The 18,845-nt window shown below is 35.3% G+C and overlaps 1 protein-coding gene across 1 annotated transcript in view; it reads left to right on the forward strand.

The window, feature by feature from the left end:
* CSMD1 (CUB and Sushi multiple domains 1) overlaps nucleotides 1-18,845 on the forward strand; it is a 1,133,931-nt gene that overhangs the window by 1,004,969 nt on the left and 110,117 nt on the right. Inside the window, exons 38-41 of the mRNA XM_058177365.1 lie at nucleotides 5,151-5,269; nucleotides 8,711-8,780; nucleotides 13,996-14,112; nucleotides 18,372-18,581. Of these exons, the coding sequence (XP_058033348.1) occupies nucleotides 5,151-5,269; nucleotides 8,711-8,780; nucleotides 13,996-14,112; nucleotides 18,372-18,581 (516 nt within the window). The remainder of the gene's footprint in view (nucleotides 1-5,150; nucleotides 5,270-8,710; nucleotides 8,781-13,995; nucleotides 14,113-18,371; nucleotides 18,582-18,845) is intronic.

The following is an 18,845-nucleotide window of genomic DNA, read 5'->3' on the forward strand; positions in this document are numbered from 1 at the left end:
CATCCAACGGCTTCATATAGATGTTGAACAGAAGGGGCGAGAGGATCGACCCCTGCGGCACCCCATAAGTGAGGCACCTCGCGGTCGACCTCTGCCCCCCTGTCAACACCGTCTGCGACCGGTCAGAGAGATAGGAGGAGAACCACCGATACACGGTGCCTCCCACTCCCAATCCCCCCAACCGGCGCAGCAAGATACCATGGTCGATGGTATCAAAAGCCGCTGAGAGGTCTAATAGGACCAGGGCAGAGGAATAACCCCTGGCCCTGGCCCTCCAGAGATCATCCACCAATGCGACCAAAGCTGTTTCCGTGCTGTATCCGAGTCGGAAGCCGGACTGGAACAGGTCTAGATAGACGGCTTCATCCAGGTATTGGGGTAGCTGTCGCGCCACAGCACTCTCTACAACCTTCGCAATGAAGCAAAGGTTGGAGACTGGACGATAATTACCCAAAATAGCTGGGTCCAGGGAGGGCTTCTTGAGGAGGGGTCTCACCACCTCCTCTTTCAAGGCGGCAGGGAAAACCCCTTCCAACAAAGAAGCGTTGATAATCCCCTGGAGCCAGCCTCGTGTCACCTCCTGAGTGGCCAGTACCAGCCAGGAAGGACACGGGTCCAGTAAACATGTAGTGGTGTGAAGCCTCCCCAACAACCTGTCCACATCCTCGGGAGCCACAGGGTCAAACTCATCCCAAACAGATGATTAGTCTGTTGAGCCACCAGCCTTCTTCCAATTTCCTTTTCTTGTCCCTTTCTTGTTTCTAATCATAAAATCAGTTTGCCTCTCCCTTTTTTTTTTTTTTTGACAATTAAGTTTATCTCTGGAACGTAAATTGTAAAAAGTAAATTTCATACTATGTTCAGACCGGATTCAAGGGCTATCATAGCCTAGCCTCTAATTAGCAAACACTGGAATCTTGACTTTATGAAAGCTGTCTAAAACCTTATAAAGATGTTATGAGGAAAGGAGGTAAATACATCTGTGTATTGTTAATCAGTCATTTATTTATTTAAAACATATATATAGCCACCCATCTTCTAACCAACTCTATGTGGCTCCCAATCATCTATTCACTTTACTGAGATTTAAGTCTGGGGTAGAGGACCATTTCCACCCACCTGTTCCCATTTTACAGCTCCAAGAATAGCTTGCTTCTGAAATGTACAATTAAGTTCTTACTTTTGAATGATGCAGTTTTTAGCTGTTGGAGACCAGGGAAATGAAAGAATGGGTACATGTTGAATAAAGGATGCAATAGCTGACTCCATTTTTACTTTTCAAGCCTTGTAAAATCTGGAAAAAAATATATCTTTATTGATATCACCATGTCTTATGCACCAGAGACAAATTCCTTGTGTGTCTAATCATACTTGGTCAAATAAACTGTTCTGTTCTGTGTCACTGGATACAGTCACTACAGCATCTCAAAGTCTTTTCCCCAAATGCAAAGCATCACATTGATACAGAGACAGAAGATGAAAAAAGATTTCTCACATTTGCCACTCAGGTCTTTGAAACATGACTTGCTCACATGTTAAAGTTTTAGGTTGCAAGAAAGTGTGATTTAGAGGATTTTCTTCAACATGGAAAAAGGTTGGTCATGCTAAACTGAAGCAAATGGTTTCTGTTCACTGAATTAGGCTTGTTCTCATCTACTCAGAAGAGGAAAGATGTACTTGCCATTTTCAGGCCATCTTTCACCTGAAAAACAGCCGAAAAGGGCCTGAAAATGGTCAGAAAAATGGCCAAAAATAGCTCAAAAAATGGGTGGGGACAGCCAGTGGCCAGCCAGTGGCTCAATTTGCCAGTTCTCTGAACTGCACAGAATCAGAACAACCAATTTGGACGAACCGGTCCGAACCAGCAGCAGCCCACCTCTATAGATTGTCTATGGCAAAAGCACTAGGTCCTTCTTAACCCTTAGTCAAGATTCCCCCCACCCTTTTTTTTAATTCTAAAGGTGAAATACATTTGGAAACTTTATCTGAAAAGGAGCAGAATAAATGATTTTATCCTCTCTTAATGTTGAGCTAGAGAGATATAACAGCTTATCTATGTTGCCAGTAGAGATCTATGTTTTAGATCTAGGGATGTAAAATACGTTGCCTTTCAAATGTGACACAATCAGGAGCGTTAATAGTGATGGATGTGGGGAGATATAGTGAAGGCCGCAGATTGTTTACCATTTCTGCAACACAATCTAGAATATGTTTCACCTTAGCAATGGTACAAATATATTCTAAATGTGCTGTGATATGAATCTGATCTCACCTCTTATAGATAGTATCGCTATAACTCAATTTCTAAAGGCTTATGCAGTTAAAAACACACTGACATATTTAATGTCCATTTGTGTGTGGGTGCTGTGGGCGTGTGTATTCATTCATTTATAATTATGTGACTGATAGCAATGGTAATGCTATTTTTATGATTATGATAGACACTTTTTATTTAGCATAAGATGTCAACCATATAATCAGATTGTTTTCCATCCTACAAGCCATCATTAGTGGCGGAAACGCCCAATTAGATTAATAGAAGAATTAGTTAAATTCATGACTCAAAAAGACAGTAAGATAACTAAGACTTTATAAATGTATGCAATTGTGTTTATATAACGTTACAAACTTTATAGGAATATATGTATCATTTATATGTACGATATACCCAAACATGAGCATGCATACATAGTGTGAGTTTGTGTGTTTCTGCATGTGTAGGTATGTGTATGTATATTTATGTACATTTGTATCTTCAAGTCACTGTTGTCTCCTGGAGTCCCAAGAAACAGAAAACTCCTCAAGTTCCTGGAGTTTTCTTGGCAAGGTTTTTCAGAAGTGCTTTGTCCTGTCTCCTTCCTAGAACTTGAAAAGGACTGACCAGTCCAAGGTCATCTAGCTGGCTTTATCCAAGGTGGGATTAGAACAGGGCTGCACAATTAATTTTCCCAAGGGGCCACAAGAGAAACTGGGACTGTTATGGAGGGCCACTGCTCCTGTTGCCACCCCATTCTCTATTGCTGTGTCCCACTCCTGATGATGTTTCTGCCTCGCCACCACTGCACCAATGCCCTGCCATACTAATGCTATCCAACCAGGGGTGAAATGCTCCCGGTTCGGACTGGATCACCTGATCCGGTAGCGATGGCGGCGGGTGGTTCGGAGAATGGGTAGCAAAAATTCCTGCCCCCCTTCCCCCTCCCCCCCCCGCATGCCTAGCTGAACTGCGTGATCATCAGAGGTTTTTTTTTTACTTTTAAAAGCATTTTTTCTTTGGCCGAAAAAATGCTTTTAAAAGTTAAAAAAAAAAGCCTCTGATGATCGCACGGCTCAGCTGGGATTGTCAAAATCCTTTCAAAGCATTTTTTTTCTACAAGCTCTTCGGCCGAATAGGCTGTAAAAAAAACGCTTTGAAAGGGTTCTGGCAATCAGGCAACTCACCTGGGATCATCAGACCCCTTTCAAAGCATTTTTTCTACAAGCTTTTCGGCCAAAGAGCTTGTAGAAAAAATGCTTTTAAAAGTTAAAAAAAAACAACCTTGGCCATACCCACCCAGTCACATTACCCCACCACCACCAAGCCACACCCACTTTTACATTTCACCCCTGCATCCAACCCCTGCGTCAACGCCACCTGCCACCCTACCACTGCATTGCTGCTGCTGTCCCAATCCCCTCACTGATCCTGCTGATGCCAAGGGCCAGTCTGGGACTGCCTGCAGGCCATAAAATGCCCAGGTTTGGATTAGAATAATGTTCCAGGTTCCCTCCATTAAGCACTGCCATCTTGTGGTACTTAGAAAGAATGCATTTTGTATTAAAATTATTAAATATATGTATGTGTGTGTGTGTGTACATACATATACATACACATAAATACATATATACATACATACACACGCACACATATATGTATATTCGTTTATCTACATCACAGGTGTCAAATTTGCCGTGTCACATTGCTGTCACGTGACGTATTGTGACGTTTTTTCCCTTTGCAGAGCTGGGGTGGGCATGGCCTGTATGTGATGCATCCAGCCCAAATTGGGCCACCAGTTTGACACCCCTGATCTACGTAGCTATATACCCTTCTTTGGGTTCTATATGTATGCTCTATATTTAGTACAGAAGTTTTTTTATATTTTGAGTATTTCTAAACAACAGGAATTTATTATTTACAATCATGATGTAAAAATGAATGTAAATTATGATACATAATTATCTATAAAAGAAAAGGCACACGGTTTTTTAATAGTTCATCACATTTCGTCCAAGGAATTTTATCCTTATTAAAGTGAAAGTGAAATGTAGTCTATACTAATACACTTTTAGAACTATTAACAAGATGGTACTGCTGTGAGCTTTCTTGTCATTGATGGCAGTGATGCCAGAAAAATATTACAGGTCACTGTAATGACATACATAGATGAATGCCTCGTGTTAGACCTGGAGTGGCAGAAATATTTAATAAGCTGGAACTGGGATGAGATCACCAGGAGAGTTATCAATATTGACATTAATGAGTTTTATGTCCTGTGCCAAAAGAGTGAGCTGACCTGTGAAGAGCATGCAGTAAGCAATTTCCTATACAAGGAAGGCATGTTACCCTTGAAAACAGCACTTGCTATTCATAAGTTGTGAATAGGAAGTACAGTATGTAAAGCATGTGCTCTAAAGAATTCCTCACCTTGTTCTGCCCTAAGCGTTTTTTAACTCTATTTATTTTTCATTTTAAAACTCAATTCATTCTGAAGTAAATCATCATTGGAGAACCTATTTTATCGTATTGAGAAATTTGCCCATGCATACAACCAGTGGTATATTTAAAGTATAAAGACTAATTCTTTCATTTTTGTTCTAAGATCACTTGATTTACTATATCATTATATTTTAAATTCAGTTTTGCATCATCATATTCATAATTGCTTCAGTTTGAAAGACTAATAGTAAATTGTTGTAAAAATTTTTTTTAAATCCTATGCTTCCTTTCTACTACCCTCTTGAATCTTCTTTTCATTTTGGGTTATTAATCACTGTTGAGAACTTCCTGTTTTAAACTTTGTGTAATAATTAGATAATCAAGCCTTAAGCAATAAAACCAAAGCAATATGATCTTAATATACTGTGTTTTTTTCTTTTATTTATTTTAGCTGTAGGTCTTGCTTCCTGCCCAGAACCTGTAATTCCTAGCAATGGATTTAAAATTGGTGATAGATATATGGTGAATGATGTTTTATCATTTCAGTGTGAGCCAGGATATACATTGCAGGTACCTGTACTCTTTTTAAAATTATATATATGAAATATATATATTTCTTGTGTTATATTTATATCATCCTTAATTTAATTAATTTAATTTAATTTATATCATCCTTGGATATAAATTTTGGGCTACCATATTTGGGATGCTAACATCTGAATGACTATTAGTTGACAGATCATTCTGTTTTTGTCAACTGGAATCCAGATTCTAGCAGAAATAGGTATTGTAATATATTCTGTTGATATTTTTGCCATTGAAAAACTATATTTTGTATTTGTATTTCTTTCATATACAGAAATTGCCATTTAGAAACAGATAATTCTCTGATACTTTTTATCTCTGCTGAATAGAACTACATACATTCAAAACATTACATACTTATTTTATTTCCTTAATATAAGTGACTTAAAGAAATGATTATAACAAGGGTGTGAAGAAATACCAATTTTGTAATAGGTGATGTGGCCAGTTAAAATCATTGAGACAAGTTTGAATTAAATTTAGTCCAATTTAGTTAGACTCATCTGTATTGTTATGAGCAGTTCTTAGCATAATCACACTAATTCTATTAAATAGTATGAAAATGATCTGAAGGAATACCACACCGGTGAAGATGATTTCTTCAACTATCTCATCCTCTATGATTGAGACTTTCCAGAAAGGCTGATTTTTAGATTATAGTGCGTTATCTTTGCATCACTTAATACAAGTGAAGCCAGAGTTAAATCTGATCCTTTCTGCATGCAAAATATATATGTATCATTTGGCTATTATTTGTCTCCCAAATAATCTTGGGGAGATTTTTGTATCTTGGTTAATAAGGCCAGTTTGACTTTACATTACAATGCATAATGTAGAACTCTGCAGTAAAAACATTTTTATACTTGTCTCCCTCTATTCATATTGCTGTTTCATTTATTTTATACACATTGAGTTAAACTTCCCGAGTTTCTTTCTTGTTCATATTTGATTATTAATCCATATTACACTAAGATTTTAATACGTGCTATTTTTCCTCACCTAAATAATTCACAAAACCAGTATGATCATTCTATAATTTTGTTTGCATTAATGAGATATCATCTTGAAAAATAATAAAAAAAAGAGTTGATTTGCCTAGCTTAGATACTTAAGTCCTCATCTGACTATTAAAAAAAAATAAGCATTTAATTATACCATTTTTGCAGTCTCTGTTATGGGAGAGTAATATAGAATAAAATGACAACTATAAACAGAAGCATTTGAACACTCAACCATTATTGCTCTCTTTCCCGTTTCTTATTCTCAGAGCAAAATTCAGCTTTCTGCCTGCAAGATCACAAGGCTGAGCCCTTCATTGATTTACATTTTTTTAATAATACTTTTATTAAGTTTTGACATCATACAATAAAATAAAAACTAACATAAAAGGGAAAGGGAACAGCAAAACAAATTAAAGGAGTAAAAAAATTCATCAAACAAATACAACTAAAGTGACCTCTGATTTTCTTTTTATATAGAATTGTTAACACTACAACTACCTCTCTGTAAGTTTAAAGAAAAGATACTTTTGCAAAGCAAAGAAAATGATGCACATAGCAGTTGTAGCTCAGAACATCTTAACTAGCTTAACAAATAAAGTTCAAATAGTGATAACAAACATTTATTTACAATGATACAATTTAAAGTCTACAAATGTGAATGCATGCTCAGTTGGATTTTCTGAAGTTCTGCTTCAAGTTTCACAGCTACTAAGACACATATACACACACACACACACACACACAAATATATATATACACATACATACATGCATACACACACATCCCTACACCTATACCTACACCTACATATATACCGGTAAGGGCAAGCAGCCGCTGCTCATGCAAGGGGAGCTTCACAAGTAAGCACAAGCGGCCATCACTTGCAACATGGGAGCTTCACACACAAGTGCAAATGGCCACCACTCTTGCATGGGGAGCTTCGTGCGTGCACATGTACTCGCTTGCTGCCTGCATGTCCCAGTTCTGAACAGGCTAAGACCCGGTAGTGGGCCACTGGAGGTTGGGGATCCTTGCCCTAAGGCATATACTCCTTTCTTGCTCTCTGTAGGGAATCAAGGAAGATGTACATTTATCCCATTTAATAAAATTACCCTGATGGAGATCACAGCATCTCTCTGGCTTCTATCTTATAACTATCACAATATCTTTATATCTTACCAGGACCCTGACATACCTGCCCAAGTTGTGCAATTTTGTATTATCTTTTGCTGATCAATTCTACCTGCAGTTGAACTTGAGCACAAATTTTGGAGATTGCCACTGCTATTTGTGCTATAGAGTTAATATAAAAATTATAGTTTTATTCCATATTTTTTAAAATAATAATAATAATTGAGTTCTATTTTATTGTTTTGCCCAAAGGCCAAGTTTGATTTTATTTAGTATTCCCTCCTATTCAGGAGTTTAATATGGTAGCATAAGTTCAGCCTATAGGTAGATAATGTTTCTATATTAAGTAATACTTCATTATTTGAAAATAAAATAGGGACTCAGATACAAACATTTAATAATAATGAACAAAGTTATCTTTTTAATATCCAATTATTTGTTATTCAATGTGGAACTGAGTTCACAGTATTCCTGCATATAACTTAGTTGAAAGGGGAGTTTCTCTGGTCATGTTAAATAAGTGGTAATCAAAAATCTTTGTAATCTAATACAAATTACCCGAAGGCCTACCAGTACATCCCAATTTCTTTTCCTTTTTTTTTTTTTTTTGCATTGGTGCCCAGTTCTTTTGGAAGCCATCGCTCGGACAGTCATATATACAAAACTTCTATCTCTACAAATACTGCATTTTGTATTGTCACCAGAGGCGCAAAGGACAGTAGGTGGTGGTGGTGCTATGTGGCCCATAGATTTCACAGGTTGCCATTTTTGTGGACTTCAATAGCACTCTCCTCAAAGTTAGAAATAATTGTTTGAGGGAAGACTTGATTATTAAACTATATAATTTGTGCTTAGTAGTTTTCATATAAAGGCACATTTTCATTCTGAAATCACTTTTGAAGAAGGAAATTACTTTTTAAAATTAACTTCCTTGAAATAATGATTCTTTGGGAGAAAAAAATTCTTCCCTTTGGGTAATGCAGCAAAGAATGTAAATGAGAGTGTCATGTTGCTTTGCAGTTCTATATAATAATTTAGTTTAAGGTTCTGGAACAACTTCTTAAGACTTGTAGCACAACTCACTTTCCATTTTTAAAGGAATTCTAATTAATTTAAAAGTCTTTTATTTGTCCTTAATTAGAAAACTGTCATAGGTAATAAAGTATAAGGGAAGATTAATTGGCAAAAGGATTTTTCTAAAATCAATAGTGAGAACCATTGTGTCAAATTGCTAAATGAAAGCTTCAAAAATGGGACAATGTTGCATAATTATTTTATTTTTGAATTTTTTAAGGGACGTTCTCATATTTCTTGTATGCCTGGAACAGTTCGCCGTTGGAATTACCCTTCTCCTCTCTGTATTGGTATGCATATTTACAAATTTTTTATTCTAAATGAATGTTGTTGAAAATAACATCAGTAAAAAGGAAAAAGTTTAATTAGCTATTTCCATTTTTGTTCCGCTGTTATCAAAGCCATTTAAGTAGAAAATATCCAGTTGCTTAATGGCTGAGCTCCCGATTCACATTCCTGATTCACATTTCATTTTAAGCATGAAGTACTAGCAGCTTTTCTTGCTTGGGCAAAAAAATCCACCGCCGGTGTAATATATAGTACTCCATACGCCTTAAGCAAATGAAATACTCTGTATAAATGCTAAATTGTATTACAGTCAGCATTAAGAATATGCATATTTCAGTGATAGCGCCGTTTCTTTAATGATTGTTTTTGCTCAAACAGAAAATATATCTGAAAGTTTTTATCATTGCTTAAGTCCTTATGCAAAACTGTGTTGCAGCCTTTATCTTCTTTATTCCTTGTATGCAAATTGTATCAGGAAAACTCAGTAGTCACCAAAATGTCTATGTCATTTTGAGTGGAATGCAAAGGAAAAGAACAGAACAGAAGAGAACAGAGTCAATTTACTGCAGTACATAAAGAACTATATAGTCTAGAAACTAAGAGACATGGGATTCTAATCCTACTTTACTCAAAAAGCAAACTGGGTAACATTGAGCCAGTCTCTGTTTCTCAGAGAGAAAGAAAGAAAGAAAGAAAGAAAGAAAGAAAGAAAGAAAGAAAGAAAGAAAGAAAGAAGGAAGGAAGGAAGGAAGGAAGGAAGGAAGGAAGGAAGGAAAGAAAGAAAGAAAGAAAGAAAGAAAGAAAGAAAGAAAGAAAGAAAGAAAGAAAGAAAGAAAGGAATGGCTTGATTATGGCTGAGCAAGAGCAAGCTATTTGAATTAATACAGTCAAGACCAGAATTGGGGGGGGGGGGTAGAATTATCAAATGATGATTTCAAAGTGCAGATTGTACAAAGAAACAGAAGAAAGAACATATTCAGCTTGTACAGGAAGATCACACAAACATAAGCAATGGCATAATTCAGTCACCAAATGATTCACAGGAACATCTGTTAAAATTATCATGTACAGTACCAATACATGATACTGGGGGGAATATAGAGTTGAAAAAAATGGTCAAAAACGAGCAGAATAAAATATAATTTTATAAAATTTCAAAATACAGACTAATAAAAACTTGGTTCATAAACAAGGTGGGGGAAAAAAGTGTGAATAATTGAAGTGGCAATATGATGGCATAGTAGAATAGTAGGCAAAAATTGGAGAAGCTCACAAAGTATCAGGATCTGAAAATGAATTTGAAAAATTATAGCAAAAAGTAGTGGTAGTTGTCCCATTGGTTATTGGCACACTGGGTGCCATACCCAAAACTTTTGCATGGCACTTAGAAAATCTGTGCAATGAGGAAATTTCCTGTTGGAAGAAAAATCTAGCCCGATCCAATCCAGGAGACAGATGTTAGAAATAAAATGGAGGCTGATTGGAAAGAAGAACTCAATTTGATTTCTGGAAACTTCAGTGACAGAAGCATGTTTCTGGAGTGGCTGACCCCTTGGCTTACGGGTCTAGGGCTGTGATGGCGAACCTATGGCATGCATGCCACAGGTGGCACGCAGAGCCCTCTCTGCAGACATGCGTGCCATTGCCCAGCTCAGCTCCATTGCGCATGGGCGCACACTTCCCGCCAGCCAGCTGATTTTCGGGTCTGCCCTGCAAGCGGGAGACACATGTGCATGCGTGGGGGGATTTATCTTTCTCCTCACTTTCTGCTGCCTGTGTCTTCCCAGATCTCCAGAGATTCCCCTCCCAGTGCTGTTTTGGGAGACAAAGGCTTTTTCCCCCTCCAGCCATTTTGGGAGGCAAAGGTTTCCCCCCCAGTGCTGGTTTGGGATGTGAGGCTAAAAGGGGGAATCACGTGCGCATGCGTGGAGGAGGGGGGTTCGTGAGCACATGAGGGTTTCTGTGTGCATGTGGGGAGTCGCCCGCATATGCAGGGGGTGTGGCATGCAGGAGGGGCATTGCATTATGGGTGTGGGCACGTGCACATGCGCGATAGTGCACATGCACATGCTTTTGGCACCTGAAGAAAAAAAGGTTAGCCATCACTGCTCTAGGGGGCTGTGAGTCTTGTGTCTTTTTCTATTCTAATGGTGGTAGGCTAATCCTATTATGTCCTAGAGATCATGTCCTGTCCTTAGAAATATTTACAGACCCCTCGCATCCAGGACATAAACTGTTTCAACTCCTACCCTCAAAACGACGCTATAGAGCACTGTACACCAGAACAACTAGACACAAGAACAGTTTTTTCCCGAAGGCCATCACTCTGCTAAACAAATAATTCCATCAACACTGTCAAACTATTTACTGAATTTGCACTACTATTAATCTTCTCATAGTTCCCATCACTAATCTCTTTCCATTTATGACTGTATGACTGTAACTTGTTGCTGGCAATCCTTATGATTTATATTGATATATTGACCATCAATTGTGTTGTAAATGTTGTACCTTGATGAACGTATCTTTTCTTTTATGTACACTGAGAGCATATGCACCAAGACAAATTCCTTGTGTGTCCAATCACACTTGGCCAATAAAAATAAAAAAAATTCTATTCTATTCTAGAATTTGCTTGGAAGATGTGAATTCTTAATTCCATCAGCTGTAGCTGAAGGTATTTTGTTCATGAATAGATTGGCCCAGTCTTTCTTAATTAGCATCAAATATCCATCTCCAAAGACTTCAGGCATCTGCTGGAGGCTATTAAGAAAGAGTGGGGCTGCTTTCTGCCTTTAAGAATATGTTTCTCCATTTCTCCTTTGGGGAAATATAATATTCTGCCTCTCTTAATATAAGAATAAAGAATATTTTAATCTGGGGAGGTGGGTTAATTGCAAAATGCCACATATCTGTGTATATAATATGCCGATACATTAGGTTCTTAGGAAGAACTCCATGTATAGGAAGGCCAATACCACCTAAAGAACTGGCAGCTGTGACTTCATATTGTTATGAACAGATAATAATGATATAAAAACAGTGCTGGTATTTAACATAATATCCCATATATAGTCTTATAATTGAAAATATAGTTACTTTTTTTCTACGCAAGTCTATATTCACTCCACTAGCTTCTCCCTTTGCATAAGTCTCTGACATACTACCTGTGTAAGCTGAAAAAGAACAAGGGAGTGGTTCTACCTGTTATGCATTATACATTGGGCATACTTTAATAATGCTTAACAATTCCCATTCATTCTCTTATATAATTTTCCTTGACAATCTAAATAGTCCTAATCTTATAAATTCTACATAGGCAATCTCTCTCCTTCCTCCCTTTTTGGCAAATGCTCAAGCTACTCCCACTGGCATTGATCAATAATTTAGAAATGATTGTGACCAAGGGTCTTCTTCCATGTGGCCTTATTTCACAGTTATAGGAAAAGTTTGTGGGGGGCAGTTGTGTTATTAAGGGAAAACGTGCACACAATACTCAGTATGGCTCTTTTCCCTTATTTCCTTATGTGCTAGTTAGAGAAGGAGCTTCAAAACTTTTAGCACGTTATGAGCACCTTGAGTGTTGCTAGGCTTTGTGAAAATAGGACATTCAGTATCCTGTGCTTTCACTTTTTGAGTTATCCAGTTATTCTTCTACCTCTTGCAACTAGAATGGGCCAAGCATGTAAGGACTCTATGACACAGAGGGACTCTACTAAGATCTTTTATTTCAGGTTTTTATAATCTGCTGGTTGCTGAACTAAATTGCTTTGTGCATCTCTGATCTACAAACTTTCATTTAAATATTTAGTTAAACCTTTTGCTATCTACCTTTCCCATTACTCTTTGGTATGCCAATTATATAATAAAGGTAGATGTGCTGTCTTTTCCTTTACTCAGTTGGCTCCAATTCATTTGCAGAGAGAGAGAAAATCTTATTTTTATTGTGATGCATAGCATGTTTAAGAATAATTTCTCATAATCAGGTGTTTTCAAATTGAAACGGGAAGCAATCAAATCTCATAGAAACATGAAAAGCAGTTTTATTTTGTAACAAGAAAAAAATTAAGATGTTTTTTGTGTGTGTTTTATACTTTTTTTTAAAAAAAACTGCATTTTCCAACAGCAAAAGGGGATTCTTTTGCCATGCCAGTTGCATTTTTCGGTAATACAATTTGCAAAAACATTATAGGCAATTATGCAGCTGATGGATTGCAGAGAATCTTGTCCTTCTGCAAAGAGTCAGAAGACTATTTTCAAATAGCAACAAAAGTAATTTCATAATGAAACTAATATTTTATTTATATTGACTCTTGGTTTTGATATTTTATCTTTTAATATTGTAAGCTGCCTAGAGTTCCCCTGTAGTAAGATAGGTGGCCAATACATTTTTTAAATAAATAAAAAATAAAATAAACGATGCTTAATTTTTTTTTAGTGATTTCAGAAAGCAGTTGATGCTTTACCCTTTTTTTTTTTTTGAGCACTAGAATGCTGATTTAGATATGTAGCACAAAAACATCTTGAGCAACTTGAATTTTGTGTGGAGATTTGTTTGTTTAATTTATTTAAAACATTTATACTGTATAGTTGCCCATCTTATAACCAACTCTGAGCAGCTCCCAATCAGAAGTTAAGACAGCATAAAAGCCATATTAAAACTATAAAAACTGAGAAAGTAAATGAATTTCATTACAAATAAAAAAATGTAAGCCAAAAAAAGGGAAAGAAAAGTGTTTGTAGGGTTTAATATTTGATAACAGTTTTTAAAGAATACACATGCTCATTCCTTCTTTCAGTGTAATCTATAGGTGATCATTTTAAGATTATAGCCTAAGATTCAGGGTGGAAATGTCATCTTTTTAACTAGCTTTATTCACCATTGATAGAGTGTTGTTGTTTTTTATTATTCTGGAAAAAGTCTCCAGCATATAGACTCCAGCTTATTGATACGTTCAGTTTTCTGATCTTAAAACTGAATGGATAGATAGAAAAATCTGACACAACAAATAAAGTTGGAAAAATGTTTGTACACTAGTTCTCCTAAATAGATTGGCATCAATACAAGTTCTTTACTAGCACAGGTGAAGTGAACTTTTGTGTTTGTGTGCAGTTACATCAACATTGTATAACTAACTCTTCATTTAATACACAATTGTTGGATGACTTTTATGGTATACTTTCATATACTTTCAATGGATTGTTTGTTTATTATAGCCAAATGTGGTGGCACACTGACAAACATGGCTGGCATGATCCTGAGTCCAGGTTTCCCAGGAAATTATCCTAGTAATCTCGGCTGCACATGGAAGATATTATTACCTATTGGATACGGTAAGATTCCTGATTGAAGGGCATCTTTTTATTTTTATCCATTGGAATCTCAGTTCCAAAATCATGCTGGGTTTTTTTTAAAAATTTCATCCACTAGTCTGATACATGCATTCAAAAATAAATAAATCAAGGTACTAAGAATAATTCTATTAAAATATATTTTCTATGTGCCGCTTTATTCAATGATTTTTTTTAATTGAAAGTTAAATAACACTTGGAAACTTTCTGTTCTAGAGTCATTAACTGCTGATGCACCTTCTTTTACCCAATATCCAACTGCTTTCCCTGATATGGCTGTTTTAAATGCATTTCCCAGTATTATTTCATTTATTTATTTGTCAATCATATACAAACAAGAAATGGCACAGGCTCCAGCTGGTATCTTTGGAAATATTATTTTCTGAAATTACTCAGACTTATTCTGAGTAGCTTTAATTGACACAAAGGCATAAAATAAAATAAACGATGCTTTTTTTTTTTTTTAGTGATTTCAGAAAGCAGTTGATGCTTTACCCTTTTTTTTTTTTTGAGCACTAGAATGCTGATTTAGATATGTAGCACAAAAACATCTTGAGCAACTTGAATTTGTGTGGAGATTTGTTTGTTTAATTTATTTAACACATTTATACTGTATAGTTGCCCATCTTATAACCAACTCTGGGCAGCTCCCAATCAGAAGTTAAAACAGCATAAAAGCCATATTAAAACTATAAAAACTGAGAAAGTAAATGAATTTCATTACAAATAAAAGAATGTAAGCCAAGAGAGAGAAAGAAAAGTGTTTGTAGGGTTTAATATTTGATAACAGTTCTTAAAGAATACACATGCTTATTCCTTCTTTCAGTGTAATCTATAGGTGATCATTTTAAGATTATAGCCTAAGATTCAGGATGGAAATGTCATCTTTTTAACTAGCTTTATTCACCATTGATAGAGTGTTTTTTTTTTTATTATTCTGGAAAAAATCTCCAGCATATAAACTCCAGCTTATTGATACGTTCTGATCTTAAAACTGAATGGATAGATAGAAAAATCTGACACAACAAATAAAGTTGGAAAAATGTTTGTACTCCTAAATAGATTGGCATCAATACAAGTTCTTTACTAGCACAAGTGAAGTGAACTTTTGTGTTTGTGTGCAGTTACATCAACATTGTACAACTAACTCTTCATTTAATACACAATTGTTGGATGACTTTTATGGTATACTTTCAATGGATTGTTTGTTTATTATAGCCAAATGTGGTGGCACACTGACAAACATGGCTGGCATGATCCTGAGTCCAGGTTTCCCAGGAAATTATCCTAGTAATCTCGGCTGCACATGGAAGATATTATTACCTATTGGATACGGTAAGATTCCTGATTGAAGGGCATCTTTTTATTTTCATCCATTGGAATCTCAGTTCCAAAATCATGCTGGGTTTTTTTTTTAAATTTCATCCACTAGTCTGATACATGCATTCAAAAATAAATAAATCAAGGTACTAAGAATAATTCTATTAAAATATATTTTCTATGTGCTGCTTTATTCAATGATTTTTTTTTAATTGAAAATTAAATAACACTTGGAAACTTTCTGTTCTAGAGTCATTAACTGCTGATGCACCTTCCTTTACCCAATATCCAGCTGCTTTCCCTGATATGGCTGTTTTAAATGCATTTCCCAGTATTATTTTATTTATTTATTTGTCAATCATATACAAACAAGAAATGGCACAGGCTCCAGCTGGTATCTTTGGAAATATTATTTACTGCAATTACTCAGACTTATTCTGAGTAGCTTTAATTGACACAAAGGCATAAAATAAAACAATATCTAATTCAATTAGGCATCTCCTTTCCTAGTCCTCTAAAAAGAGGCCAGGTCACTCATGTGCATGTCTTTCCTTTTTCTTTCCCTGTGTCTATGGAGGATTTTTTGTATTATTTATGAAGGGTAAATAATAATTCAATATCATGTGTCAGACTGAAAGTTTTAGACTATTTTTTATCAATGTAATATTATGAGGAGCTTGAATTTGTTTAAACTTCTGTGCATTCATTAGTAAAGGTAGTTATTTATCTTGAAAAAAATAATAATAAGAAAAACAGTGAGATAACTATGGGTACATGTTCTCCAAAGAAAGGAAAAAATATCTAAAATATAATAGAAACATTTTTTTTAAGGTAGTGGATTGTGAGATGTAACTAATTAAACTTGGCTCATTTAGGTCAGTATTCATTTACTTTTCTGTACTAACAGCTTTCTTTCATTACATGGATTTATGTAATACAACATACTAAGAAAAGATAATATTTTACAGTAAAGTAATTAGTTAAGTTAATTAGTTTGCTTGAAATAAATCTTACGATACGATGTTCTTAATCATGAACTTTGTGTAATTGTGATGTCTTGCTATAGTTTAGAAATCTGAAGTTTTGACAAATTGCTTTCTGTGAATCCTATTCATCCATTTCTGTTCCTGTGAATTACAAAATTATTTTTTGTTGATAATTAAATGGGGCCCAACTTATAAAAGACAGAGATTCTATTTTTTTATGAGCAACACATAACTCAGTTCATTAAACAGAAATTATCCAGTTCTCTATTGTTTCTGTATCAATTGAAAATGTACACCTTCCCTTTGGGGACCTTTCTAGAATGGGCCAGAGAAAATTCAAGGTCTGTCCTTGAACTGCTTACAGATATCTTTGGTTCATGAAACTATGCGGACTCTGTACAGCAAATCTTCACCTTTTTCATGAAAAACTATATAATTATTTTTTAAAAGATTAAATAGATTATCCATATAGATTTAGCAAGAATGGCAGTTTCCACATATTCCTTCTTTCTTGAGAAACCACATTTTTTTTTTAATGGAACATCTTATGACATAGGAGATATTTATATGGAAAAGGAATCCCCTCCCCAAATATTGTCAGAATATAGAATATAAAAATGTGCAATTTCCTACTGAAAATCATATTTGTTTTCTCCAAAAGTCAAATGATTGAAGCATGTGGAGGCTGTGATATAACTTCAACTTAGAGAATATATATTGATTGCAGCTTCCAGGCCCAAGAATCTTCTGTAGTCCTTCCATATTGCCTACCTTCTCTAAAGAAATGAAAGCAAAACCATACTCCTGACCATGGATACATAATATTTTTGTTATTGAATAATATAGAACAGGGGTGTCAAACCTGCATCGTTACAGCAGTGTCATGTGATGTATCACAACTTTTTCCTCTTCACTAAACTGGGCATGGGCATGGCCAGCACATGACACATTCAGCCCGCAGGCCAGGAGTTTTACACCCCTGATATAGAGTGTTTGATGCAGTACTTATGATGCTAGCTTAAAATCCAGGAGACTGTGAGTTCTAGTCCCTATTTTAGACATGAAAGCCAACTGTGTGATATTGAGCCAGTCATATTCTCTCAGCCTAACTTATCTAACAGGGTGGTTGTTGTGAGGAAAACAGTAGGAGGAAGAGGTATTAGATATGTTCACCGCCTTGAGCTGTATAGGAAAAAAAGATGGGATAATAATTTTTGGAAAAAAAATAATTAGTGTACATTAAAGATGAAATTTACAGCATGGCAATTCTTAGATTTAAAAATTGATAATTATTCTGTTGAGATTATATCTTGCTAAATTCACTATATTATACTATATATAAAATATATAATTTAACAAACCAGTTTTGCTTATTATCTATAAAATATATTTCTGAACAGTTATTGTTATAGGTCATATAGTGTTACCATATGTATTTCTTTTAATCAGAATAAGCAAAACTAGTACAATAATCATAATGAACTCCGGGGGAAAATGGTGACAGTATTGAACTAACCAATGATAAACTTAGAAAAATTGGTAGAAAGGGTAAATATACACAGTCTTCATTTATGTTAATCATAGTAACATGCTAACTGACTTTTGATAACCTCTGCCTTTCTCTGAAATATGGGCCTAATGATATTAACAGCTTATTAAGATTTAAGGTTTATGTGAAACAAGTATGTGAAACATTTTGAGCAACTAGGAAATAAAATGTAAAGAAATGTTATTCATAAATAGTTAATACTTAATCTACTTGTACTTACTTTTATTATTTTTGATATTAACTAAGTTTCTTGTTAACTGGGAATCCAAGCTGGAATATACACATCTGGATTGGATAATGCAGTTTGCTTATCTAATTGCTGCTTACTTTTTTAAAAACTCTACAATATACTAAACTTTTAGCTTTTTTATTATTTTTCTACATAGGGGCACATCTACAGTTTCTGAATTTCTCCACCGAAGCTAACCATGACTTCCTTGAAATTCAGAATGGGCCTTACCATACCAGTTCTATGATTGGCCAGTTCAGTGGTACAGATCTTCCACCATCTTTATTAAGTACAACACATGAAACTCTCATCCACTTTTATAGTGATCACTCAGAAAACCGACATGGATTTAAATTTGCATATCAAGGTAAGTAATGAATGATATAAACACTTTCAGTTATTAGAGGAATGACTTCTCATGATAAGATTTTTTTTCATTCCATAATTTTTCTTCTAATAATTTAATTAGTTCCACTCAAATTCTAGATCAAAAATCAAGTTCCGTTTCAGGCTTTAACACTTTAAGCTTCCATTTTGTTCTTCTCTCTCCATTAACATTCTCCAATGCCCATTAGCTTCTGTTTCTTCACTGGGGCACCTTTTAACAATTTAAAATTATTTCTTTTTTACC

The sequence above is a fragment of the Ahaetulla prasina genome, chromosome 1, assembly GCF_028640845.1.
Source record: "Ahaetulla prasina isolate Xishuangbanna chromosome 1, ASM2864084v1, whole genome shotgun sequence".
Taxonomy (NCBI): domain Eukaryota; kingdom Metazoa; phylum Chordata; class Lepidosauria; order Squamata; family Colubridae; genus Ahaetulla; species Ahaetulla prasina.